Source organism: Phascolarctos cinereus, unplaced genomic scaffold, assembly GCF_003287225.1.
Source record: "Phascolarctos cinereus isolate Bilbo 61053 unplaced genomic scaffold, phaCin_HiC Scaffold_3;HRSCAF=262, whole genome shotgun sequence".
NCBI lineage: Eukaryota > Metazoa > Chordata > Mammalia > Diprotodontia > Phascolarctidae > Phascolarctos > Phascolarctos cinereus.
The window spans coordinates 35,875,884-35,903,341 of NW_027555736.1; the positions used below are offsets into that span (position 1 = coordinate 35,875,884).

Here is a 27,458-nt window from a genome sequence, read left to right on the forward strand (position 1 = left end):
GAGGCCTGCTGAACTGGGAGGATGGTAAAGCTCTCACCAGTTAAAGGAAAGGCGGAGGTGGGGCAGGAAAACGCGAGTTTTATCTTGGACATGTTGAGTTTGAGGTGTCTGTGGGACATCCCACTGGAGATGGACAAGAGGCAGCTGGCAATGATAAGTCTCGTTCACGAGGTTCTGCAGTATGCTGGGACTTGTAAGGAGTACGGTGTCATCTGTGAAGACTAAAATCCGGAGGAGACATCTTGGAGGAGGTCACACTGTAGTAAATAGAAGAGTCCAAGTACCAACGTCACAGTCTTCCATCTCCTAATCTAGTGTGCTTTCCATAAAAATCACTTTGGCGGGGGAAGCTAAGGACGAAGACGCACATCCAGCAGGCTACTGTCATGACTTGCCTTTGTGGAGGGAAATTCATTTGCTTATAAAAAGTAACATCTTTTGCATATATGCACATCTGTGTGTATTAATGCACATACACATATGTACAAATATCCATCCATCTATCTATCTAGGACAGGAGTTCATGGCCAGCTTTCTAGCTCCACTGTTGCCTCTTTTAGATTTATCACAGTGGGCCTTGGCCCACTGATTGTCAGGGGCACAAAAGGAGTTGAAAGAAATTCCCTTGCCCTAATTCAGAATTGAACACAGGAGGGAAGTGAATAGGTTGGATTGCTAATTCTTGTAATGATTTTAAGGCTTCTTCCTGAAACAGACATCCGTCTTTTTAACAAGGCCATTCTTTCAATGATGTATGGCTTTGAGTCATGAAATACTCCATTCTCTGAGGCACCAATGAAGAGATTGCACCCTCATTTGAGTAATAGAGTCACCTTAGACGTGCTAGCCTCATCAGTACAATGGCAATATCTGTGCTGCTTGCTTCACAAGATTGTGGTGAGAGGCACATGAGATTCTGGACATGTCATATGTCATGCAAGTTTAAGGTAATGGTACATAAGCAAGACTGGATCCCTAGTTTAGATACTTGAGTTATTTCTTCCCAGCAGTACCTTATTGTCTCTTTGCAAGCAGCATGTTTCTGTTCTGGCGGGATGGCATCACTAGGAGAGTGGTAGTCTGCAAAATGAATCAAAACATTGGGAAAGTCTGCCATTATGTACAGGCTTCCACATCCATAGTCTCCCACTTCTGCAAACAAGCTAGTGTAGGTGTCTTCCCCTATTGCTGGCTGGGGACCAGGCCTGATCGTTATAGTTTTGCAACATTCCATTTGGATTGGTAGTTGTCTTCTGATCTCAAGTCCAGTCTTCTTGCCACTATGTCATGCTGCAAAAAAAGGTGGTTTGTTTTTTAAACAGCTTTTGCTCTTGTTCTGGGAGGTGGCTAAGTAGATTAATAGCATTCTTGAGATTATTATCCCAAACTAGATGATTTATAAGAAATGAAAGTAGCAAGAGATGACAGCTTTGTTGGCGAAAAGGAACAAGAGCAGTGAGGCACAGCTGGTTGTTGAGAAATTGAGCCATGAGAAATGTCCCTTCATGACACAAGCTTTCATCTGCTGTCCAGGGAGTATTTCTTCTTCTGACAGCATGGGAGCCTTTCATCAGAATGAAGGCAGAGAATGATTCTGTTACTTGATTTTCCTTCATTTACATTGCTGTTCAAACAATCATTTTTATTTATTTTTATGTTCTTTTCTTTTTACATTTTGAGTTTCAGATCCTCTTTCCTCCCTCTTGACACCACCCTTTCCCTCACTGAGAAGGCACACAATGTATCATTTATACATGTGAAATCATGCAAAACATATTTTCTCCTCGACCTGGGAATTTGGCTATAATATTCCTGGGAGTTTTCATTTTGAGATCTCTTTTATAAAAGGAGGTGATTGGTGTATTCTTTCAATTTCTATTTTATCCTCTGGATCTAAGATATTGGGGACGCGTTTGCCTTTATAATTTCTTGAAAGATGTCTAGGCTCCATTTTTGATCCTAGCTTTCAAGTAGTCCAATAATTCTTAAACTATCTCTCTTCATTCTGTTTTCCAGGTCAGTTGTTTTTTCCAAAGATAGTTAATTTTCTTCTATTTTTCATTGATTTGACTTTGTTTTATTGTCTTGAAGTCTCATGGAGTCATTAGTTTCCACTTGGCAAATCTAATTTTTAAGGAATTATTTTCTTCAAGGAGCTTTTGTACCTCCTTTTCCATTTGGCCTATTCTGCTTTCAAAGGAGTACTTTTTCTTCAGTGAATTTTTGTGCCTTTTTTACTGTTAGGCCAATTCTGTTTTTGGGGTTTTCTTGTTGTTGTTGTTGTTTTTCCTATAATGCTGTTTTTAGAGCTAACTCTGGGGATCTGCAATTTTTTGCTTCTTCCAAGGTGGTGTCTCCTGGGAGAGGTGTGGTCATTGTTTTCGTGGTTTGTGCTCTGGTCTTTACTGGAAGAGCCCCTGTTCCCCTACAGCTGTAAGTAGTAGCACTCCTCTTGGTCCTGGAATTGTGACCAGGGCCCTTGCCACCCTGTGACCAATCACAAACACTCCTCTCCACCTGGAACTGTGATCCAGAACTGCATGTGGACAAGAGAGTTGCTGCATCCTGTGCCAGCAAAGGGCCCCCTGGAATCTCTTTCTGACCAGTTGCCTGATCCCCTTCCTGTCTCTGGGCTGAGAGCTGTCAAAGCTGCTGTTTCTTTAGCTGCTTCCAAGGCCCCCCACAGGTGCTCCCGTAGACCTCCTAAGTTGTGTTAGGTTGGAAAAATGTCTCCCTTTTGTTGATTCTGCCACTCCAAAGTTTAATTTGAGGTGTTATTTTAAAGTTGTTTGGAGGAAAATATTGGGAAAAATGATGGCAGCTTATACTGTGCCATCTTCAGTGTGCTCAGTCTTAATTAACTGCTTTATTATTTGACTTAGAGTTGCTGCCCATTTGTCTGCTGAATCCAAACCCAGTGTTCTTTGTGTCATACCAACTCCTAGACCTGACTGGATTCCCTCTCTCTCCCCTCTGACTTCTTCTTTCTTCTCCATCTTCTCTCTTGAAGATGTAATTGGCTATGACCGAATAAATCCACATATTTTTCCTGACTTTCTTAGTACATAGTTATCTTCTCTTTATTTTTTCTCCCTCTGCAGGCTCCTAACCGTCAACTCATGACGTACTGGTTACAAGAACTGCAGCAGAAGAGATGGGAATATTGCAACAGTCTCGATACTGTGAAGCGGACAGCAGGACCTTCCCAAATGCTGGTGACTTTTCCAAAGGTCTTGTTGCCAAAGATAACACAGGTGAAGTCAGAAACTGAGGGAATGTGGGAGAACTCGTGTACTTTGGTGTCATAGAGTTAAAATGTTATTATCTTTTGTCTTAACATTGCCTCCATTTCTCAATGGGGTTATCTCATTTGAAACAGTCAGCTAATTTGACAGTGCCTTTCACAGATCCAGAAGAACTATGTGCATGCACCAGAGGGAAGCACGTATGTAAGAATATACTTGGCCTTTCTGGGTGTCACACAAGGGGGAGGCCCTCACATAAGGCTGAAGGTTCCCTGTTACTCTGTGAGCCTATTTCCATTCAAAACGGTAACCCCTGGGTTCTTACTGACGTGGTAACTATTACTGGTCAGCCAGAGGATACAGTTAGTTCAAAGCAAAGACATCTAGTGAAATAGCACAGAAAGAAAAATTGCAATAAAATGTTTCTCACATAAACTTGGGGCATACTCTCCTCCAGTGTACATGCTGTCGGAAGGAAGAGCAGACACAAGCAGAAAGGCATAGTCATGCGACTGGGGCACATGCATGGAGGGCGTGTGAGTGAGGACTTGTGCGGAGGGGCAGTTCACCTCTCCTCGCCCCCCTCCGTTCTGTAGAGCTGCTGATAGCATCTAGTGATGTCATTATGTTGTTGCCTTGGGCCTGCCAGTCTTTGAGATGTTACGGGCACCTGTTGCTGAGAGTTGTTTGGCTGTCCTGTAGTTACAGCTGGTGGTTGCATTGGGAAGTGGCTGTGAAGCTTCTCTCTGCATCTAGCTTAGGGCTTCCTCTTGGATGCTAATTCTTCCTCATAGAAAGCTAAGTGCTTTTTACCTTGTTTTAGTTGGTAGCCTGTAGACAGATTCTCTTTATCCACAAAGCTGCTCTGGTTGGGTGCCTTGATGCTATGGGACTTCTCTTTTCTGGGTACCACATTTCCTTTTAGCCAGTGGCTCTGCCACAGGCAGACGTGGCTCTTGGAGAGAAGGGAAGAGGGAACAATCCCTTCTCTACCCCTACCCACCCCCAGGTGCAAGAGGTTACCAACGATGTCCTCGTAGGGCCTGGCGTCTTATTCCGTTTCCTGAACTCATGTTCCTCAGAGCTGTCTCCTGTCTCACACTCCCTAGTGACCCAAGGTCACTAGGAACGTGGCCAGTGGTTATGCCAGTTTGGCTAGTGCTTCTCTAAGTCTCTCGAACTTGACTCCAATTCTTCCTGCCTTCTCAAGGGGGTAGCATTTGCACTTCATGTAACCCCTCATTGTCCCTGTTACCTTTTGTCATTCTGTCCACTAGGAGGCTGGGAGGAAATCATCTAATCAGGGGTAACTTTATTAATCAATCCTCTCTCCTCCCCAGATAAAGCATATTGTATCTAACCTCTTGTCTAAGTATATACAAAGCACATATAAGATAGATGAAAGGTCACGTAGGGGTGAAGTGGTCACAGCCGGGGGGAATCAGGAAAGGCTTCCTGCAAAAAGGGATATTTAAGCTAAGTCCTCATGGAAACTAGTGGTTCTGATAGATAGAGATGAGGTGGGAATGATTGTGGGCATAGGAGATCGTCAGTGCACAGGACAGAGATGGGCAGTGAAGGTCCAGTACGAGCCCATTTGGCTGGACTGGACGGTCTGGGGAGCTAAGTAGTGTGGGAGAGGGTAGAAGTGATAGTGTTGGGCCACTGGGGCAAGGGCCTTCATTGACTGACACTGGCGTTTGAGTGGCAGGGTGATCTGGTTAGATCTGAGCGTTAGGAAGATGCCTTTGGCATCTGGGTGAAGGATGGACAGGATAGGAAAGAGATATGAGGCTGTCATTGTCTAGATCTGTGAACTCCCACCTCCACTTAGAATGATGAGTTCCTTTGCTTATGTCTTTCAGCTGATAGAGCTGAATGTCTGCTCAGCCAACTTAACGAGTGACTTCTAGGTTTGAGTTCCTATGTCCGATATCAGGAGGGCTGTGGAGACATGTAAGCTTGGGTCTCTGTCCTGACGTCACTTCTGTGAGCCTTGGTTTTTTTTTAAATGAGAGTTTTGGCTACTAGTGAGTAATCACTAATGTTCCTTCCAGGTCCATTATTTTAAATTTGCTGATCCTATAAAGCTGGGAAAAGGAACCTCAGAGATTTGTGGCAAAAATGGTGGGCTTTGAGTTTGGTAGATTTGGGATGCAAATCAAGGTTTTGTGACAGTGGCGGGTCCTTATGACTCTGAGCCTGCAAATAAGGGGCAGTAATGCCTGTACTACCAAGCCCACAGAATCACTTTGTAAGCTATGGAGGGTTACGTGAACATATATTGTGTGATCAGACTGGCTCACTGTATGGGTGAGATCTTCAGGCCTCTTTGTGTTAAGTAGTGTGCCTAGGCTTGCCTAGAAAGTTGGAGCCTCGATGGGCCTTGGCCTTCGTGATCTCCAGGCCCTGACTCTGCTGCACTGGGCTTGGCTGAGATCACTCCCACCCATTCCTCCTTCAGCCAAGGCCCTGCTTGGCAGCTCTAAGTGACTTTGCAGGTTTCCAGCCCTGGCCAGGGAATGATTTGTTGGACCATGATTGAAATGTCTGAAAGATAAACTCCGAGAAAGCAAAGTTCTTTTGGGTGTTCTTAATTTGGCAGCAGGAATAAAAGGAAGCGTTAGACTAAAAATTCTGCTGTTGCTGTGCACATGTTATCAGAAACCACGCCTGTTTTAGGATTAAGGGTAGACATGGAAGTGTAGAGAAAGGGAGTTGGCCAGAGCCACACAGCCAGGCCCTGGCAGCAGAAATAGGACCTGAACCCAGGGCTCCAGACTCCCCATCTAGTGTTCTTACGCCTCTCACAGTACATCCTAATTGTCAACCAGACACAGGCTGCACTGCATGGTTTACTAAGTTAGGAGCCCATTTAAATACTAATAATTTATCTTACAGAACAGAACGTGTGTTCTAAAGAAGTTTAGAATAGTTGTAGCAACATAATTTAATAGAGTGAGGTCATGGGGTCAGAAGGCTCTAATGTGAGTCTTAGCTGTGATGCAGACTAGCTACATGGCCCTGGGCACAGCTCTACCCTTTGGCACCTCAGTTTCTTTATCTGTCAGTTGGGGATAATTAGACTTTCTCTTCCCTGACTTCCTGTGTCATGAGGAACATGCTCCATAGGCTGTAAAGTGCTATGGAAGTGTGATCCCCTGCAGGGGGAGGTCTGTTATTATTGGGCTCACTGTTACCATGATGCCGAGGTCACAGGTAATGATTGCCACCACCACCCTTCCACCACTGAGGAGCATACTTTAGAAATCTTAAGATCACTAACATTTTTTAAAAATCCCTAACATTTTGAAGTGCTGGAGGGGTTGCAGAGGTCCTCTTATCTGACCTCCTCATGTGACAGATAAGGAAGTAGAGGCCTGGAGGAGAAACACACCATAGTCAGGTCAGAACCAGTGATAGAATGCCAGAAACATTGCAGTCAGTGCAGAAAGCAGGGAGCGTTGAAAAATGTTTAAGCAGAAAAGCCTATGAGATCTCAAGTGTCCCTGCTGCTTAGGTGGGGGCTTCACGAACATCCTGAGTCAGAGGAGAGAATATTTCTGAAAGGGTCTGGAACACAGTAAGTGCTTAATAAATGCTTATTTCTTTCCTTTGTCCCTCCTTTTCTTCCTCCCTTCCTTCCCCAATTTGCAGCTTCATGGCATCATGTAAAGAACGGTTATTGAGGACAGAGAATTAATTCTTTTTAAGACTTTAAAGAAAATGTAGATTTTTCAGTTTGTGTTTTACAGTATGACCCCCCCATATGGTTTACCAAATGCTAATGTTGGTCTTTTAAATGGAATTTTGGTTTTTTTGTGAACTTAACAGTCATCAAGTATTGCATTGTTGGAAAAGCTTACAGATCCCTATGCATTTAAATAATTCTTACATTGTCCTACTCTTTTGTTAATCTTTTACCAAGCTGGAAATGATTCCATTTTCAAATCAAGTCATTTTAAAAGGTGCCTTTTTGAAATAATTGCTTCCTTCTCCCATTATCTTCCTTTAGTGGTTGCAATTCCTTGTATGACTTGCACTTATAGCTCTAATAGTATTAATTCTAGTGGAAAGAACACTGATTTAGGGAGGTGGAGGGAGATGGAGACTGGATCTCCCAACTTAGCCAGGCTGGAAGTACAGTGGTCGCTCCAAGACCAGTCCTATTACTGATTGACATTTGATCTGTTTCCAGACTGGGCTGATTTGCTCTCCTCAGGCAGCCTGGTCATCTCCCTCACCCTCAGTTCCTCACCCTGTTGGTACCAGACTTAGTGTCAGCCCGTCCCACTGGATTACCTTAATGCAGCACAGAGTTCTAGAACTCAAGTGATGTGCCAGCCTCACCTTCCCTCGCAGCAGGGATGACAGGCATGCACCACTGTGCTTAGCACAACACTAGATGTGGAATTAAGAAACTCTTTGAACTTTGAATTCTGCCTTGGCTACTTGTCACCTGTGTATTTTGGGGCAAAATCCTTCACCTTGCTGGAGCCCAGCTTTCATATCTGTCGAAAGGAGAGGTACGGAAAAATCTAGTGTGAGCCCCTGAGCTGACAGTGTAGTAAGTCTAATAGTTATAAGCAAAGATCAGGACTTGGAATCTAGAAAAGAGCAGCCTTGCTGTAGTCCTTTTCTCAGTTATGTCTTGGCCAAAAAAATTGTTTGGATGAGATTGAGGAGTGAGACTAGATTAGGGAGCAGGCTGACTGTGTTACCTGAGCAAGTTGTACCATTATTTTCTGTTTCTTTGTCCATTTCCCCTTCTTTATTGGCTTGGCCTACCCAGGAGCATTTATTATTTTTCCAGTTATTTAGATCTGTCTCTATCTGTGTAAAGAGTGTTTTGTAGTTGTGTTCAAATGGTTTCTGTGCCTGTCTTGGCAAATAGACTCTCAAGTACTTTATACTTTCTGTAGTAATTTTAAATGGAATTTCTCTATCTCTTCTTTTTGTTTTTTGGTTTTGTTTTATTTTGTAGTATACAGAAATACTCGTGATTTTTGTGGGTTTATTTTATATCCTGCACCTTTGCCGAAGTTGTTAACTATTTTAATTAGGTTTTTAGTTGACTCTCCAGTAAACCATTGACTGTCTAGGTAAACCATTACATCATCTGCAAGAAGTGATCATTGTTTCCTCATTGCCTATACTCATTCTCTCCGTTTCTTTTTCTTGTTACTGTAGCACTCCTATCTCTGGCACTCTGTTAAATGGTAATGGTGATAATGGGCGTCCATATTTCACCCTTGACATTAGTGGGAAGGCATCTAAATTTCTTGCCATTACACAGTTTTTCTCCTTCTATAAAATAAATGTGTCACTAGATCCTTTCCCCCAGCATCATCTAGCAGACAACTAGGTAGACCAGAAGTCAGCCCGAGTTCCAGTCCTGGTTGTGCCACTCACTTGTTAGGTGCGTTTGCTAGTAATCATCTAGAAAATGAGTTGTTGGAAGAAATGGACCTTTCTGATTCTTGCTTTAAGATTCTAAAATTTTTTGAACTGTCTTCTTTACTAGTAATGTTTAACTAAGTGTGATATTTACTATAAGCTGCATAAGTGAGATAATTCGTCATTTTATCTTATCCCTTGATAATTTTGGGAAGCTAATCAATGAAAATAATATTAACTCACTTTATTCACATACAATTAAGAATTTATTGTGATTAAAGTTATTTATTTTTACAAGCACTTAGTAGCTTTCCTTTTCAGTACTCTTCCCCAATTAAACAGAAAAAAATAAAACCCTTATAATAAAGTGCAAAACAAATTCCTACATTGTCATGTTCAAAAATTTGTCTCATTCTGCATTTTAAGTCCATTACTTCTAGTTGGTAGGTAGATGGTCTGTTTTATCTTCATTCAATCCTTTGGATTTGTGATTTAATTATTGCGTTGATTAGAGTTCTGAAGTCTTTCAAAGTTGTTTTTCTCCGTAATGTCTGTATACATTGTTTTATTTCTGCTCACTTCACTCTGCATCAATTTACAGGGTTGCAGTTTTTTCTGAAATTGTCCATTTAAAAATTTCTGGTGGAAAATAATATTCCATTACATTCACATACTGTAATTTGTTTAGCCATTCCGCAATAGCAAGCCACCCTTTAGTTTCCAGTTTATTGCTATTTTACAAAGAGCTACTATAAAAAATTTAGTACATGTCGGTTCTTTTCATGTTTCTTTGATCTCTTTGGAGTATAGACCTAGTAGTGGGATTTCTGGATCAAAGGGTATGGACAGCTTGATAATTTTTTGGGCATTGTTCCAAATTGCTTTCTAGAATGGCTAAGTCAATTCTTAGTTCCACCGAAGGTGCACGTGTTCTTGTTTTCCTGTAGACTTACAACATTTATCATTTTCCTCTTTTGTCATCTTTGTCCATCTGGGATATGAGTTGCTTTAATTTGGATATTTCTTATTATTAGTGACTTGGAGCATTTTTAATATGGCTTTTGGTAAATTAGATTTTTTTCCTTTACTTGGTCATATCCTTTGACATTTATCTGTTGAGGAATAGCTCTTATTCGTAAATTTGAATCAGTTCCTTATTTATCTTTGGAGATGAGTCCTTTATCAGAGAAACTTGCTGCAAAGATATTTTCCCATTTACCTGTCTCCCTTCTAATTTTAAAAGCATTGCAATATCTTGTAAATTTTATTTAAGCAAAATCATCGGTTTTATTTCCTGTGATTCTCTCTGTTGTTTGTGAATCATGAGCTCTTCCCTCATCCGTAGGTGTGTAAGTTTATTTCTTTCTTGCTCCTCTAATTTGCTCATGAGACTATCTTTTCTGGCTAAGTTTTATATCCTTTTGGAGTTTATCTTGGTGTTAATGTGAGATGTTGGTCAGTTCTTTTACCTAATTGCTTTTCAGTTTTCCCAGGAATTTTGGTCAATAGCAGGTCTTTATTCCAGTAACTGTGGTATTTGGGTTTATTGAACATTAGATACCCTGCTCATTTGCTTTTCTGTACATCAGGTACCTTCTTTCTCTACTGATCAAATTCTCTACTTTCAACCAGTAACAAATTGTTGTGTTTTTTTTTTAATAATTGCTGCTTTGTAGTATAGTTTGAGATTTGATACTGATAGACCCTTTTCCTTTCCACTTTTTTTATTATAATCTTTGCAATTTTTATGACTGTTTTTATAACAAACTTTAAATATACTGTAACTTACACATATGTCTATTGATAAAAATCCTTTATAGTTTTCATATTTACAACATAAAAATCATAACCACAATAGTATTATAAATATGAAGGATGGTGGTTTTGGGGTACAAAGTTCCTTAAAATGGGTCATCATTAATATGGCTACTCATAATTCTTTTTTAAACACTAATTGGGATAGATATTTTACCTTTATAATAATTACAACAGAAAATCCTGGCTCATGCAGACAGGATGTCCAAATGGTAGCAAAATTCGAACTGCTTATTTGATAAACCAGAGAACTTTTTGACTGTTAGCCAAACCAGAAGAGTTTCCAGTTCAAATTCTTGTTTCAATGTATTAGCACAAGACATTCTCTTCTTGTTCAGTTAAAGTAAGATAAAATGTTCCATATCAATCTGTGGCAGAGTTTCTATCCATCCTTATGGAGATCGTCCAATAGTACATATATTTGGGACAGATAGTACAGATAGATTCCAGATTTGAAACTGAAGATGGGCTAGGTTGCCTTCAGGAAATAAATTGTAAAGTTCTTTTACTGGCCCCAAGCATCCGATGAAAGCAAAGACCTGTCTTTTCAATACTAACAATTTATTAGTGTTGCTGTGTGGCAAAGAAATGTGGGACACCCCTGCTTTCAAAGAACCAAAGATAAGTATCACATGGTGAGCAAAAGAAGGGTGCGTGGGGGTGAGGGGAGAGCACATGAACAGTGAGAAACTCCAAAGAGGACCAGGAATGAAGGATGCCACAGGAAGTTGTAGGACAGGAAAAGGAGATGGGCTACTCGTGAAAGGTGAATTGCCGGAGGGCTCCACCGGATCCTTTACATGTTGGGAGAAAAGAAGGAAAACGTGTAGTGTCTTTGGTGGTAAACCTTTGGGAGAACACAGATAAGTCACGCAGGATGGACGATCATGGATGGATTGTGAGCTCTGTTGTTGGGTGGAGCAGCTCCATTTGAGTGTATACATTAATATTTAGAAATATCTAGGCCTTTAGAGTAAAATGGGAATGACTTCTGTATAGACCAGGCAGGTAATTAAAGAAGGTCTTTACTTTCTCCTATTTCATTTGCAGAACAAGTCTTTTTAAAATTGAGAAATTTTGAAAAATTGTTAAATTCATTATTTATAATTTTTCACACATTTTGTCACTTTGTTTTTCTGGATCAGACCATGAATTTGAAGACCTCAGTTGGTAATTTAGAGTATCCAATTTTTAAAAAATATTTACCACATAACAAATTTTAAGGTGAAAATGTTTATTATAAAATGAATTTGCTTTAACTTACCATGAAGAAAAACAGATATTTATTTTTTTTTAGTTCTAATACCTTTCAGAGTGCTTTGGCACAAGAAAGTCAGAGTGTTTTACAATAGTATATTTGTCCTATTCTCTGTCCCTATGCTATCATAACTTTACAGAGCTTTCCTTTTAATTTATTTTAAAAAGTTGATTACTCTTGTGCTAACATAAAAAGTTGATACTTTTTTTGTAACTTGAAAAATTGCATGTAGTTCTCATTTTCTGTAAGTGTGGACCTCTTCATATTTCTCAGTACAATTGCTTGTCTGTGAAGCATGACATGTGGTTAAATTACAGGAGGCACCACATTTTTTTTTCTTGTCCTTATATTATAGACCTGCTTTCGTCTTGACCTTGATAGAACTATGTCAGTGCAGAATCTGATACAGTTCTCCCACATCTTCATTAAAGAAATCCACCAATTTTATTGAAAATAGTTTTTGCAAAATACCAAGTCTTCTCTAATATCAGTTTCACTAACATATACCCATAGAATCAAATGAACATCTTTAACTGCATCTCTTGCTTCATCCATTCAAAAAACAAAATCTGAACATTTTAGTTTCTCTGTTAATTGATTACAAAGGACTTCAGACATAAGGGCTATTCTCCTTCCAGTTATATTATTTGCAGGTGGAATCACTCAAAGCTGTTTTGCATAGGATATGCCAAGCATTGTTTTGATCATCTCAGTAGTTAAAATTAGCACTATTATTTCTAATAAATGAGGCTAAAAACATTTGGTTTTGTTTATTAGAAGCATCTTCTTTTCTCTGGAAAAATTCTCATCCTGCCATTGACAAGATGTATCAGTTTTTTAGGTTCCGTGCTATCTGCAGCTATAGCATTCATACAAAGCAAGTCCAGTGGACTTTCTTCTTCCTAATTAATAATACTTATGAATCTCATTGAGCAATATAGTGGATCTTATTTTCTGGATTTGGATTTTTTATTTTGTATTTCTGCTACTTAAACTATCTCTGTTGCATTTGCTTATACTAGTCTTAGCTGCTTCAGTGAATTTTTCCTCAAATCAGTTATATATTTATCATTAAGGGATATTATTTTAGTTATTAAAAATTAGATAATATAAAATTGAAGACAGTCAAATTTAAGTTCAGTTGTTGAAAACTTCAAATGATTCTCTATAACTGTTCTTAAGTATTTTAATTGCTTATATTTTGGGGGAAATTATATTATGCTTTCCAAAATGAATGATGTTGAGAAAGGTTGCAAATATTATGGTGCTTATAATAAACACACAAAGATTGTTTAAAGCTGTTTAATGACACAACTTATCTATGTCCAGAGCCCAAGTCAGACAATAGTGATGGCGGCAGACTGTGCCAGTATAGGTGTTGGATACACAGCGATTTAAATCTGATCTTATTTTTACATGCTTTACTATATAATCACTGTACTGCTTTCATTATCAGTCGGATTGAATTCACTGGGTTAATCTTGCTTTTTGATTTGAACTTTGTTTTCATTGAAAAAAGTTATTCTATTTATGTGAAAGTTGGACTCAGAATATCCAGTTGTTTTGGCCCTGGCTTCCTAGTGCCTCTAGAGCTCGTCATGCCCCTGCACCCTCGAGGTGGGGAATTCCTCACATTCTGGGAAGTCTGCTTTAAGGGGTGCTTCTTGGTTACTCTTTTTCTTTCTTGAACCAAAGAATAAGTACATTCCCAGATTGAATGCTGCTGATACAAAGATGGCACATGGATTAGTTTGACACATTTTATTGCTAAATTTAAATGACGTATTTTCCCTGTGGATATTTCATCTGGAAGAATCTTCATAATTTTTTTTGGCTTGTAAATGGAGACATTTTGGCAGAAGTTTTATTTTAGAGACAGTACATGCTGAAGTTTGACAGTGTATTCAGTGTTAACTGACTTTCCTCTTGAAAAAAAAGCATTCTGTTCTACTTTCTATAAAATCGGACAATTGTATTCAGTTAGGGTAGGACTGTGGTAAGTGGTCAGTGGTATATTTCAGTGACAGTGTGTCATGGAAGTGAACTTGGAATCTTCATCTGTCGTTGATGGCCTTATTTGGTAGTTTGCGCTAACATCCCTGGGAAACATTTCATAATACTCTGAAAAGCTCAGAAAATGGCACATTTTTGTTAATACAATCGCTCTTCCCCTTTTCAATAGAGAAAACCTACTTCAGAGCCTATGGAAAGAATGCCAAAAGCTGTCCATGGATAGTAAATCCACAAGTTCTGAACTTAAGTTCAGAGGGGAAAGCCAAGGCTGACTGACATGGGTGTTCATTTTCTTTCAGATGTAATTCTCCTGCCTCCAAATGCCTCTGCAGAGAAAGCCAGAAACGTCCTTTCTGTGGAAGCTGCCCCTGGAGAGCTGGTGGGAGAACAGGCCGCCAGCCAGCCAGCCCCGGCTCATCCAAGTTCCAGCAATTTTTCCCTAAAGCAGTGGGGCACTGACATCAAGTGAGTCTTGCGTGTTTTCCAGCTACGTCAGAGCTGAAATTGAATGCCCGGGGGCAGTGGAAAAGGCACAGGGCTTGGAGCCAAGAAGCCTGAGTGCAAGTCTGGCTGCTGACGCTTAGCAGCTGTGTGAACATGGGCATGTTGCTGCTCCTCTCTGGGCCTCAGCTTCCTCCTCTATAAAATGGGAATAATCATGTTTATTGTGAGAGAAGGAGAGGTTTTGTGACCCTTCCCTGGTTGCGTAAATGCAAGATCATTCTCATTCCTAAGAAGCTGTGGGGATTTTGCCAGCATTCCTCTTTACTTTCCATCCTTGTTCACCAGCCAGAAAGCTTAGTCATTTTAGTTGTGCAGCCTCTTCTCTGTAAAAAAATCTTTTTTGTACATCAAATGAAAGCAGTAAAGTGGTATGAATTAGAGGAAGATTCCACAGAGTTAACACAGTCTCAGTGCCAGGGGGAGCTTTAGAAATCATGGGGTTCAACCTTTTTATTTTATAGATGAGGAAACTGAGGACCGCAGGAGGCTAGATAGAGTGTGTGCTCGAGGCACAGGAGACAGCCAGTGCAGAGGCTTGGGGACAGGAGGCCTCATGCTGCATTTGGGGAGCAGAAGGAGCCAGCTTGGCCTTGCCAAGGTAGAGATGCAGAGAGGCAATGTGGAGCAAGGTTGGGGCCACCTGGCCTTCTCCCTGGTCCTCACCCTCGACAGGCCACCTTCTGTCAGTTTGCAGGCCTTGGCTTTGGCCCTCACCTTGATTCCTAGGATGCCACGTGCTCTCCTCGGCCTCCTCCTCTGCTAAGACAAAGCTCAGTCACCACCTTCTGTATGAAGCCACCCCACGTCCTCTCCCCACGCTGTTTGTGCCCTCTCTCCCTCCCTCCCTTTTCACACCACCCTGTTGCTATATTCCTCAATACTTGTGTGTGTTTTATTTTCTTTATAGTTGGCATGTCCTTATAAACAGCAAGCAGTTTGGCCTCCCTCGGAGCCAGGGAGACCTGGGTTCAGGTCCTGCATCTGACATACTGCCTGGGTCACTCTGGGCAAGTCACCTGGGCTGCTTCCTGGGAGTCCTTGCTGCAGAGATGGCGCCTGCCTACCTTGGTGGAGGAGTTCCTCTCGGGAGCTTCCTGCAGCCCTGTGGTCATTCTGGTCCCTCTCCCGAGTCTCTTCTCTCCTGTACTTTGATAGGTTCTTGGCTTCTCTGTTGGAACATCAGCTCCTCAGACACAAGATTGTCCATTCATTGGAGTGATTTCCCTGTCGTGGAATTTAATAAATACTTGTCAGTTGGTTGAACTGAGAAGGCGGCTGGTCTACTTGTGCCAGTGTGGGGATCGCCCCTATAGCAGCTTTCTCAAGTGGTTGTCTAAACCTTTGCTTGAAGCCCTCTCATGATGGGGAACTCATCACTACCCAAGACAGCCCAGTCAGCTTTTGGGCAACTGTAATTGTTAGGAAATTTCTCCTTAGACTGAATTGAAGTGTGTCTCTCTGTAGCTCCGAGCCGTTGTCAAGTTTTCTAACAAGTTATTGATTTGATCCAAAATTCTACTTGTTATCTGTCACTGTCATGTCTAAAAATGAAGTGAGAGGAGGGATCAAAAGAAGCAGCTGCTGGATGCTCTAAGACTAAGGAGGCCTTGGCTTGGCCTAGGCCTCGCAGGCATCCCAGTGCCTCCACCTGGGGCACAGTTGGTCAGCAGAGGCCGAGTCTTGTGATCAGACTGCCCATGAATGGCCCCGGAGTTGTTGTTGTGGCCTGGGGGAAAGTGGATGGGTCAAGGCTTGAGAGACACTGGAGTCCCTGCATCTGTTATGAAATGATGCTATGGACTTGTCACCGGATGATCAGGCAGTGATGGAAGCCCAAGCCTGCAGCCAAGTGAGTTTGCATGTTGGCAGTGCTTTGTAACTGTATTTATTTTTTTGATTGGACCTTTGTTTGATTTCATCAGTGTGGGGGGCTTGCTTACCCATACACTTCGGTAGTTGCTCCGAAACGCAGTCCTCAGTGACCTGCCCAGAGTCACACAGCTGGTATATGTGAGAGGACTTGAACCCAGGTCTTCCTGATTCTGAAGCCAGATATTTACACATTACACCACACTATTTCTTGAGTAACGGCATCAGACCATGTATGTGGAGACAGTAGCAGCAGTAATGCTGACTCTTTCCTAAGGTTGCATAGTTACTTAGCGATGGTCTTGTAACTTTTCATTTCATTCATATGTTAAATAGGGAAAATGCCTGCTTTTCATACTTTCTAGAGTTGGAGACTGGGGAGATAATGAAATAAATGTGAAAGTGGTTTGGAAAAGTCAAAAATGCCATAAGGTGGCATTTGTGATGAAGGTTCCCATGCCTGTGATGATACATGGTACAACTGTATTTTTATCATGAGAAATATTAAACTTAGTTTCTATGTGCCAAATACTGGCATTTTCAAAGTCATGATGGCTTTCCAATTTTTTTTCTAAAAAGACATAGTATAAGACAGCCACCATACAACCTCACAGTTTAACATTTGTAGAAAACTGGCTTTTGCCTTGAGTCTAGCTCGTCCTGAAGCTGTCTCTGTCAACTTCCTTTGAAATCCAGATTTGTGCTCCGCAGCCCTCAGTGACGCTTGTCTTCTGCTCTTCCCTTCTCCTATTCTGCCCTGTGCCCACATCCTTTAAGAAATGCCCATGTTTTAGGAGTCATCATTGTTTTTCATGACAGTAGTTATGAGCACTGTGATCATTTGACCCTATTTTTAAAGAATTCATTAAATAAATTAGATGCCAGAGTTCTACTTAACGATATTTCACATTTGTATATGGCATTTTACAATTTTCTGTGTGCTTTTCTTAGTGTCACTCTGCAGGATGTAGGGACTGGAGTGTTATAAGACTGGCCTACTAACATTTATCTAGTAAGAAGTGAAGCCTGGAATGAAAACTAGGTTTTCTGATGGGAAATGCTATTGTTTTTCTATTAGATGGGGCTGGTTCTGTTGCCGTATAAAAGTGGGTGCACACTTCATCTTTTCTTTAGAGCTCTCATTTTCTGATGGTAAGAACAGCTTTGTGAAGAGGAGGGAAACCGTTCAGGGCAGAAATGACATCTGGTAGCTCTGTAATAGCATGTTTGTGCATTATAGAATATTGGTCTTTTCAAGTATATTAGATGTGTCCCATTTTAGTCAGCCTTTCATTGGGTCTGTTTGATGTCCAGACATCTTTCTCAAGTCTTCTCAGAAGCAGTAAAATATATTGTGACCAATGTAAATGTATCGAGACTTATGAAGTTGATGTTGGTAGCTCACTCCCACAAGAGTTGGACCATGGAAAAATGGAGCCTTTCAGTCTGGCCGCAGGTGGAAAAGTTCCTTGAATGGTGAAATCTCATTGTAGGGCTTTGTTTTAAAATGTGCTCATAGGCCTCTGATTGAGAGACTTTGCTGGCAGGCAGGCAGGCATAGGGTGTCAGTGCTTGCTAGGAGAAGCGTTTAGGCAGTGAATTCTTAGTGAGGCAATATTCATTTCTTTGTTATCATCTCTAATCCCACTGAAGGGTTCGGATAAATTGGGTTTCATTGGAATCTGAAATGTCTCTTGGTGGAGTTCACGTGGCTCCAGGCTCTTGAGAAATCTGATAGTTGTTTTTCTAATTCTTCTATGAACTTTTTGAGATCCAAACATAACAGTGCAACATAGAAGAATTTTTTTGAAGTGAAGCGTGCAATTTGCCTATGAAAACCTGGATAGAATATTAACATTTGGCAGAAGCCAGATATTACCGTCTTGGACTGCATGGTAGATCACAGACAGAGCAGCTGCATATTTATTGAACAAATGCAAAGAAAGAAGTTGGTGTTCATCCTGCTTAGTAGGTGACAGGAAGTACTTGTTGAATGAATAAACTGATTATAGGATCTAGTATCAAGGTACCAATACATGAGCTGTATTGACCCTCTCAGCAGGAAGGCTCTGTACTTCAACCCACGTGCACTTCCCTTTGAGCCTTATTTCCTGCCGTTCCCCTTCACAGACTCAGTTATGGCTGATCCAGACCCTTGCTGCCTCTGGGTCTCTTCCTGCCCTCTCCTGATTCTGTGCATTGTTCCCGGTCTCCTTCCAACGCTTCCTTCGTTGCACACTCCATCTAGTGAAGACTCACTTGTCACTTTCTTCATGTATGGAAGTAATCACTCTCAAATCCAGCCTCAAACATTTAATAGCCATGTGACCCTGGGCAAATCACTTAAGCCTGTTTGCCTCAGTGTTCTCAACTGCAAAACAGAGATAACATTAGCACCTACCTTGCAGAGTTGTGAGGATGAGTCAGTAGTTGTAAAGCACCTAACACAGTGCCTGGCACATAGTAGGTGCTTAATGAATACTTGTACCCTTTCCCCCTTTTCTTAGCACATTCTGTTTTATGTTTTACTTATTTGTATGATATAGTTATTAGATGAGAAACTCCCTGAGGGCAAGAGCTTTCTATTATTAGTTTATATTGCTTGCTTTGTCTGGAAAGGATTTCTTATATTTGTTTTTATAGTATCTCATAAGGATGCCATTTTACGCTAGGCATGCTCAGTGAGACACTAGTTGATTTTTAGTCCTAAACCATAAGCAGCCACATATATCAGCTGTGACAGATTAGACCTTCATTGGTACAGTGAACCTAGTGATATAAGTATTTGACCCATTGGTGCAAATTGCCACCCAGGCCTGCCTTCTTGTCCTGTGCCATTCTTGTACGTGTTCTCCAGCAAATCCTTCAAGAAAATCTGCCCACTGGGGTAGAAACCTTCCTCTGTTGTGTTGTTTTTTTTTGGTGGGGGGATCGTACCAGGTCAGTGCCTCTTGCTTTTACCATATGACTGGCCCACCTCCTTTCTTCATCATACATTTCTAGGAAAATATTCTGTATGCTACTTATTGTGTGCTGTTTGAAGTTTGCTGCAGCCTGCTTATGCCTACCATGTGTCAAATTTCCTTTGCCCTTTGAGTCATGTATGACTATGACGCTTTGGAGAGTGTGGTGTTCCGATATTTGTAACCATATGCCACTAGGAAAACATTTGTGTTCAAAAGATGGTGTTTTGTGTCAAAAAACAGCTTGAGCTCGTGGAAAGCACTGCATAGGTCACAAGACTTTTAGGGCATGTGGCCAACAAGATGGGGACTAGACATTGGTTTTGATCCTCACAGCCTCTCAGACCTCTCCAGAGCAGAAGTTATGCACCAAAGATAAAGAGGTTTCAGTCATCGCTGTGGTTTAGGACAGTGGTGTCAACCTCAAAGAGAAATGGGGCCACTAAATTATACATAAAGACCCCTGTGGACTACATATTGACTTAGAAAGCCACATATTAACATTTTATACGTTCTCTTGTAATTTTATTTATTTTATTAAATACTTCCCAATTACATTTTAATATCGAGTATTGTAGCCTCTTGTTTAGCACCTCTGGTCTAGGATACCAGGAATCCAAAAGAAGGTAAAACAAAACAAAACTCCCATGAACCAACACCTCCCTTGAGCACCCTCAGCACCCCTTTCCTCACTACCCACCACAGCGTCTGCCTGACTTACTGGCCTGCAAGATGACCCAGCTCTGAACCCTCGTGCTCCCTCCCTCACTCAAGTGCCTTGGGGATCTGAACTGTAGGCAGCAGAAATTGATTGAGGCCTTGTTGGCCATGGCTGCAGCAGTGTTCTGTGCTACAAAAATCTCTGCAGAAGAGTAGAGGAGCAGAGGGAACAGGGGCATATATCTGGGCTTGAAACAGAGCTTAACCCCCCAACACAACTCCCCATACTCCCCTCCCAGAGCCTTGGAGAGCCAATTTCTAAACTACAGAAATCAGCACCAGCATGGTGGCATTCTGTACTGCTAGGCCAGAGAGGTGAGGAACAGAGGGAACGTGACGGGATGCTGAGTGTGGAGGCCTGTGCAGTGTTGCACAGAACCCAAGGGGAGGAGCACAGAATCCAGGTGGGGCCAGTCCTATTCCCCAAAAGACACTTGGGTCAGAGATCTACACCCAGGAACCCTGGATTTGCCAGTGTAGGAGGAGGCTGAGGAGCTTTGAGATCCAGCCCCCAGAGAACCCGTCATCAGACAGGAAAGATTAAGAAAATGAGCAGTAGGGGAAAATAAGAAAAAAGATAAGGAAAAAAGGAAGGAAATTACCAAAGGTCTTAGGAGGCTAAAGAAACCTTAAAGATTTTGAGCATAAGCAGATAAATCAACAGGGAAAACATCAGCAGCAGAAGGAAATGTGGTCCATGTATTGATCTGCTAAAGGAATGCAGGGCTTTATGAAGAATTGCTGCAAAACAAAGGAAATGACTTCACACTCCAGACAGAGGACCATGTGGAGTTTGAGGAGAAGAGGAGCCATGCCAAGCTGTTCTGAGTAGATTAAAAAGAGAAATGAGAATTGTGAGAGCAGCATTTGTGGGCTACACATTAGAAATGAATGGTAGAATAGAAGAATGTGAGTCTGCAGTGGCAAGCCTCTCTAAAGAAACAAAAGAGAGGACAGCTGATTGGAAATGCTCCCAGACAGAAGGGAAGAACAGTCCAGAAGGAGAAAAGCACAACACAATAACATTAAAAGAAAAAATACTCTCATTTCAAGCAAAACATACTGTCTCGTCCTCAAAGACAGGACTCCTAGAGACAACTCAAGGATTGTGGGTCTCCTAGAAAAACACAAGTTGAAAAACCTGAAAACCATCATGCAAGAAAAAATGTCCAGAACTTTTGAATACAGAAAAGGAAAAGCAATTGAAAAAATGCATACTGGCAGTACCACTGCTAAGGCTGTATCCCAACGAGATCATGAAAACAGGAAAAGGACCCACGTGTACAAAAATACTTATAGCAGCTCTTTTTGTGGTGGCAAAGAATTGGAAATTGAGAGGATGCCCATCAATTGGGGATTGGCTGAGCAAGTTGTGGTATAATGAATGCAGTGGAATACTATTGTGCTATAAGAAATGATGAACAGGCAGATTTCAGAAAAGACTGGAACGACTTACATGAACCGATTCTGAGTGAAGTGAGCAGAACCAGGAGAACATTGTACACAGCAACATTGTGCAGTGGTTAACTGTGATAGACTTAGCTCTTCTCAGCAATGCAGTGATCCAAGACAATTCCCAAAGATTTGTAATGGAAAATGCTATCCATATCCAGAGAAAGAACTATGGAGTTTGAATGCACATCGAAGCATGCTATTCCCCCCCCCCTTTTTTTCTTTCATAGTTTTTTACTTTCGTTCTGATTCTTTTTTTACGATGTAACTAATGTGGAAATATATTTAACATGATTGTACATGTATAACCCATATCAGATTGTTAGCTGTCTTGGGGAGGGGGGAGGGAAGGGGGGGAGGAGAAAAATTTGGAGCTCAAAATCTTACGAAAATGAATGTTGAAAATTATCATTATATGCGATTGGAAAAAAAAATACTATTAAGTAAAAAAAAAAAAAAAGAATGCATAGATTGTCTCCAGAAAAAAGCCTCAAGCCTGCAAACCTCAAGACACATAGGCCTAAATTTAACAATTCAATTCAGAAACAACAAATTCTGCCCAAGTGACCAAGAGGAAGACCTTTAAATACAAAAGAAGGGAGGAACCATTCCCCAGGTGCAGTGCTGGAAAGTCCCTCTGAGGCCGCCTAGGCCAGCCTACCCTTGAAAAAGAATCCCTACTACAACGCCCTTTTCCTAATGTCCTCCACTTTTGAATAGAGCTGACTGTTAAGACTTTTGTCCTTATATCAAGCCTAAATTTGTCACTTTGAAATTTCTGCACATTGATCAAGCTTGATTCCTTTTTTAAGTGGCAGTCTTTCAGTCAATTGAAGGCAGCTGTCATGACCTCAAGAGCCTTATCTTCTCTCTGCTAAAAGTCTCCACTTAGGCCTCACCAGGCGGAGATTGGAGACACTTCACTGTTCTGGTTAGCTTCGGAGATAATCTCTGACTTACTGATGATCTTCCTAAAACGTGGCACCCAGAACTGAACATAATCCTTCAGTTGCAGTTCCCACAGGACAGAAGACAGGGGGACTATGATCTCTTTACTCTTGGAAGCTAAGCCTCTCTTAATGCATCCCAGTATCACACTGGTTTTTTCACGGAGCAGAGTTATTTTGTGTGTGAACTCCAGTAAGACCCCCCAAATCTTTTTCAAACAAACTGAAGTCCAGTCATGCCTCCTCTACCTGATACTTGTGAAACTGATTTTTTTAAAAACCAAAATATAAATTTTTAATTACCCCAATTAAGTTTTATCTCAGATTCAGGCCAGTTTTCTAGCCTATCAGGATCTTTTTTGGACCCATTATTTTAGGTATCCTTTCTCATTTGGAGTCCTCTGCAGATGTGATAAGGACATTATCTTTGCCTTCATCCAAGTCATTGAATAAAAATGGTAAGCAGTGTAGGGCTGAGAACAGAATGTCGAGGCATTCCATTAGAGACCATCTTCCAAGTTGACAGCAAACCATTAATTACTGTGAGTACAGCCATTCAGTGACTTCTTTCATCTATTCCACATGTATCCATCTTTTCCATAAGAAGAGCATGAAATAACTTTGTCATGCTTTGATGAAAATCAGTATACTGCAGCATTCCCGTGTTCTGTCAGTTTAACCCTGTCTGAAAAGGGAAGGAAAGTTTATCTGGCTTGACTTGGTCTTGACGAAGCCATGCTTATTCTTTGCGATACCCATTTTCTTTTCTAGCTGTTCACTAGCCATCTCTTTAATAATAAATTCTAGAATTTTGACTAGAATCAAAAGTCAGATTCACTGACCTAGAGTTTGCAGTGGGGCAGCTAGGTGGCTCAGTGAATAAGAGTGCTGGGCCTGGACTCAACTTCCTGAGTTCAGACCTGGGCAAGTCATTTAACCCTGTCTGCTTCAGTTTTCTCATCTGTAAAATGGGCTGGAGAAAGAAATGGCAAACAACTCCAGTATCTTTGCCCAGAAAACCTCAAATGGGGTCACAAAGAATCAGGCACAGCTAAAAATGACTGAAAGAGTTTGCAGCTTATCTTTTCTGCTTGGGGAGGAGGAAGGCATGACACGCCAAGATATTTGCCCCCTTTCAGTCTTGTAATTCTGTCGTTCATCTGATCTTTCAAAGACTATTGGTAATATAGTTAGTTTATACCTGTTGACTTGAATTCATCAAGGACGTCTTGCTGTTCTCTTACTGTCTATTTACTCATGTTGGATAATCAACTCTGTGTTAGCCAGTTTTGTTCAGTTTCCTGTCCAAAGTTCATATTTACTTCTGTGTTTAGCAGATTGTCACTCTGTAGTGCCTGTCGTTTGTGAAGAGATACTGTTATACTAACTCAATTGGATTGGCCATGCAACTCTTATGTCCTAGACAATAGACATTCTTCATCCTTGATTTTTTAAATGAATTTTCAGACTGATCTTTATTAATGATAATGATCCTCACTGAAGAGATCCTGCTGTGTTCTAGGTCTTAATGCCATTTGAAAATCTGGAGGATTTCACCATCCATAAGAATCCCTCTTCTATTTGGACCCTACATAAGTCATCCTCCATGACTCTGGCAAATGTCTTTGAGCTTCTCTATTTTTATGCCTTCAGTCAGTTAACAAATGTTAATTAAGTGCCTTCTGTGTTCCAGGCACTGTGCTAGGTACTAGGGATACAAAGACAGACAACATATACTAAATGTACATTAATAAGCAGGGCATTGTTGAACAGAATTATCTTTGCACTTGCAGTTCTCCAAGAATTCTGTGCTGTCTTAATGTGTGAGTGAGAAGGACCTCTTCTTTGGAGAAGAACTTGTACAGCCACATTTTGTGATACTGTGTCAAATGCCTGTATGTAGTTAACAGATAAAACTGGTCATTGTAGTCACTGTGCTTTCCTATCAGTTGAATGATTGTAAAGATGTGATCTGCTACAGAAACTCACAATAAGTGAGAGCCCTCCTGTTCAGTTCTCACGTTGTCATCAACAAAAGCCTCTCTCTGTATAGCGCATCCTCATAAAGAGCTGAAGGTCTCTAAGTTGGTCGTTATTGTTGTCATTTCAGTTGCCTTTTTTTGGAGGTAGTAATCTAACTGCTTTTTCTTTTTCTTCAGTTCTGTTCAATTCCATTGGTGTCTTTTCCTCTCTGGATCTCCTGGAGTACATTTTCCTCCTCTATTTAGCATGGGCCTAGCTGCCCCATACTGTTCTCCATATGGGCAACTTCAGGACACTTTTTCCTCATGCAGACATTTGGGAACGGAGGTGGTGGAGTCCAAAAGTGGTGGTTCCACATAAAAATGCTTGTTATTTTCTTCCATTTTTCATTTATTTCATCTGTAATTTTTCCTTCTGAATGCTCTTCATTGGATCTCACACTGAGCTATGTACATGCTTGCTTTGGATTAACTGCTTGTAATCATCTGCCATCTCCTGTAATATTCTACAAGTGAGTTTCTGACTTCTTTGAAACTCTTCCTTCCTGCTAGCTATGAAACTTCTAAATAAAATGGTAATAAGAGATCAATATCTTTGCCTTTTCCCATTTTCTCACATTTTTTTGTGGCTTGCTCCGTTAGGTCAGGTTGGAGATGTTGAAAGGTATAGGGTATCATCTTCACATCTTTATCCTTTCTTCTAATTTGATGTTGATTTTGACTTTAGCTCTAATAAGATGATGGTCAGCTTGTCAACCAGCATCTCATTGCAGACTTCCATGTAATTAGTTATTTCCCATCTGTTACGATATAGTCCTGTCCTCCTCTTCTTCCTCTCTCTTCTCTTTCCCTTCCCCTGCCCTCTCCTTCCCTCTCTGCCCTTTCTGTCTCTCTTTCTCTTTTCACAAAATGACACCAGCTTCTTTCAGATCACTTATCAAAATTGGAAATCACAAGTGATTATGCTTTCTTTTACATAGTAAAATGTTTGAAATAGCAGTTTTCTCCTATTTTTACAGAAATTCAATGTCTTCATTTCGACCTGGGAGAGGAAATAATGACAGCCGGAAGAGTGTGTTTTATACCAACGAAGAGTGGGAATTTATCGACCCCAATCCAAAGGATTTAGAGGAGTCAGTGGTTCACGAGCAAATGAAGAAGCAAAGCTCAGAGGGAAACAAAGGTAAACATACAGCTCTGTGCCATGTGCAAGGCAGTGTGGGGCACTAGGAGGACCAAAGAAGGATAGAAGATGCATACTGTGCCTCAGGCTCCGGGGTCTCGGTCGCTCACCTGCCCAGAGCTCTCCAGCGGCTCCCACTTCACTCTCCTTCCCAGTGTGCATCTGCTGCTTCCAGCCAGAACAGCTGCTTACACAGCCTCCTGGCTCCTTTGTTTCTGCCTTGGCAAAGGCCGTCCCTCCTTCTTTCTTCTACCTCTTACGCTCTTTCTAGAGCCACCTCCAACCTGAGGCCTGGCCTTATTGCTCCCAGGTTCTGTAGCTGTGCCCCTCAAAAACTACTTTGTGTATTTTGTGCTCACTTATATGTGTTTATATTGTCTCTCCTTTGCCCCTCATAGAGTGTAAGCTGCTTGAGGGTAGGCTCTGTCTTTTTTCATGTCTGTGTCCCCAGCCCCTAGCAGGCTCTGACACATAGTAGGTACTTAAATGCCTATTGATGACACGAGCAGGAGAAAAGTTAAAAAACAGAAACGGAGCCCAATTCAGTGTAACAGAACCTGTCAATGGCTCCAACACCTTAGAAAGCAAAATGAGATGGCTACATAGTTTTTATTGAGGAGTAACTTTGTTTTCCTCCGTATGCATTGCTTTATAAAATGGAGCCTGCTGTAGAGAGAGCCACAGAAACTCAAAGGATCTTTTGGCCTCATCGGTTTGGTTCCTGCAGCTTTCCTGGGAGTACCTGTATATGGCAGTATTCTGTGGTCAAGAGCAATAGGTGCTGTCCCAGCTCTGCCCTTCTCTAGTGGCTTGACATTTACCTCTCTGCCCCTGCTTGATTCTATAAAATCAGAATGCTGGAGGCAGCGCTGCCCACCTCTGTAAAGGCCCCTGGAAATGGGAGCCCTCACCTACCCAGCAGCTTGTTATCAACACCTTTTTGTGCTCTTAAGTGTGTATGTGGACATGGCTACATTTACCTTGATGTAGAGACCTGCTGTGTTCTGAAGGAGTTTTAGGAGTGCGTTTGTTGAAGTGGTAGAGATGGAAAACACCTTTGGGCTCCTCCCAGATCTTTACTGAAGCAGAAAATTCACAGGCTCTGGAACGGGAAGGGTTAAGGTTGACAGGAGCTTAATTTAAGGAGCAAATGGGATTAGAGTCCAGGTTTTCAGCCTCCTCTAGTAAAGAAACAGGAACATTAACATGTGCTACTTCTCACTGAACAAAGTTCCAGCCCTCCAGTGCTGATTGGCATTGATAGTCTCTGAGATGACTAGGGCACTGTTCCTGGGCTCTGGAAGCCCATGCCATCTGAGCACAAGCTTTGGCAGGTTCTGCCAAGTGGGTGTGTAGGATGAGGACCGAGAGCCTAGTGCAGAGAAGCTCCTCACCCAGGGACGATCCAGAGTCAGAGGCCACAAACATTGGAGGAGCGCCTACTGCATACCTGGTGCTGAGCTAAGTGTGAGAATACAAGGAAGTGCATTAGGACAGTGCCTGCCCTCAAGGACCTCACAGTCTGCTGGGGAGACAACACATAAAAAGAACCCAAAAAGTGGAGGTGGAAGGTAGGTCACTGGTACAGGGCACAGTGAAGTCCTGTAGCCTCAGGGGGAAAATCCGAGGAGGTTCAAGTTTCTGAGTTGACTTCATCTTGTGGAATGATGAGTTTCTAAAGATGATAAAGTCCAGGAAAGCAGCTGAGTGGGAAATGATGAGGGCTCCCTGGGCACCATCCTTGTATAGTGGAGGCTCTGGGAGGAGCTTCCCTCATGGCCACCTCCCACCCACTCCAGCCAGAGGGATGTGGGGGTTGGGGGGGGCCCAGGTCCAGGGGGCGCGGAGTAGGTCAGAGTTTCCAAATTGATTTCATCTTGCAGAATGAACTGCTAGGTGACGAATTGTTTTGGTCATCGCAGTGAGTGAAAACTGCCAGCCCGAGGCCCGGGGATGGGCAGCGCGTGGCGTTCGCCCAGGGATGCATTGCCCTCAACAGTGAGGCCAGGGCTCTCTGGATGGTGAAACCAAGGAAGAACCCCAAATACAGAGAGGGTTTCCTGCCTGTGTGAGGTGCTGGCACAATTGGGGCTGTCAGAGACTGACAGAA

The 27,458-nt window shown here is 41.7% G+C and overlaps 1 protein-coding gene across 1 annotated transcript in view; it reads left to right on the forward strand.

Moving 5' to 3' along the window:
* TBC1D2B (TBC1 domain family member 2B) overlaps positions 1–27,458 on the forward strand; it is an 81,908-nt gene that overhangs the window by 18,550 nt on the left and 35,900 nt on the right. The window contains 4 exon segments of the mRNA XM_020975979.2: positions 3,102–3,186; positions 3,189–3,254; positions 14,028–14,193; positions 25,185–25,348. Of these exon segments, the coding sequence (XP_020831638.1) occupies positions 3,102–3,186; positions 3,189–3,254; positions 14,028–14,193; positions 25,185–25,348 (481 nt within the window).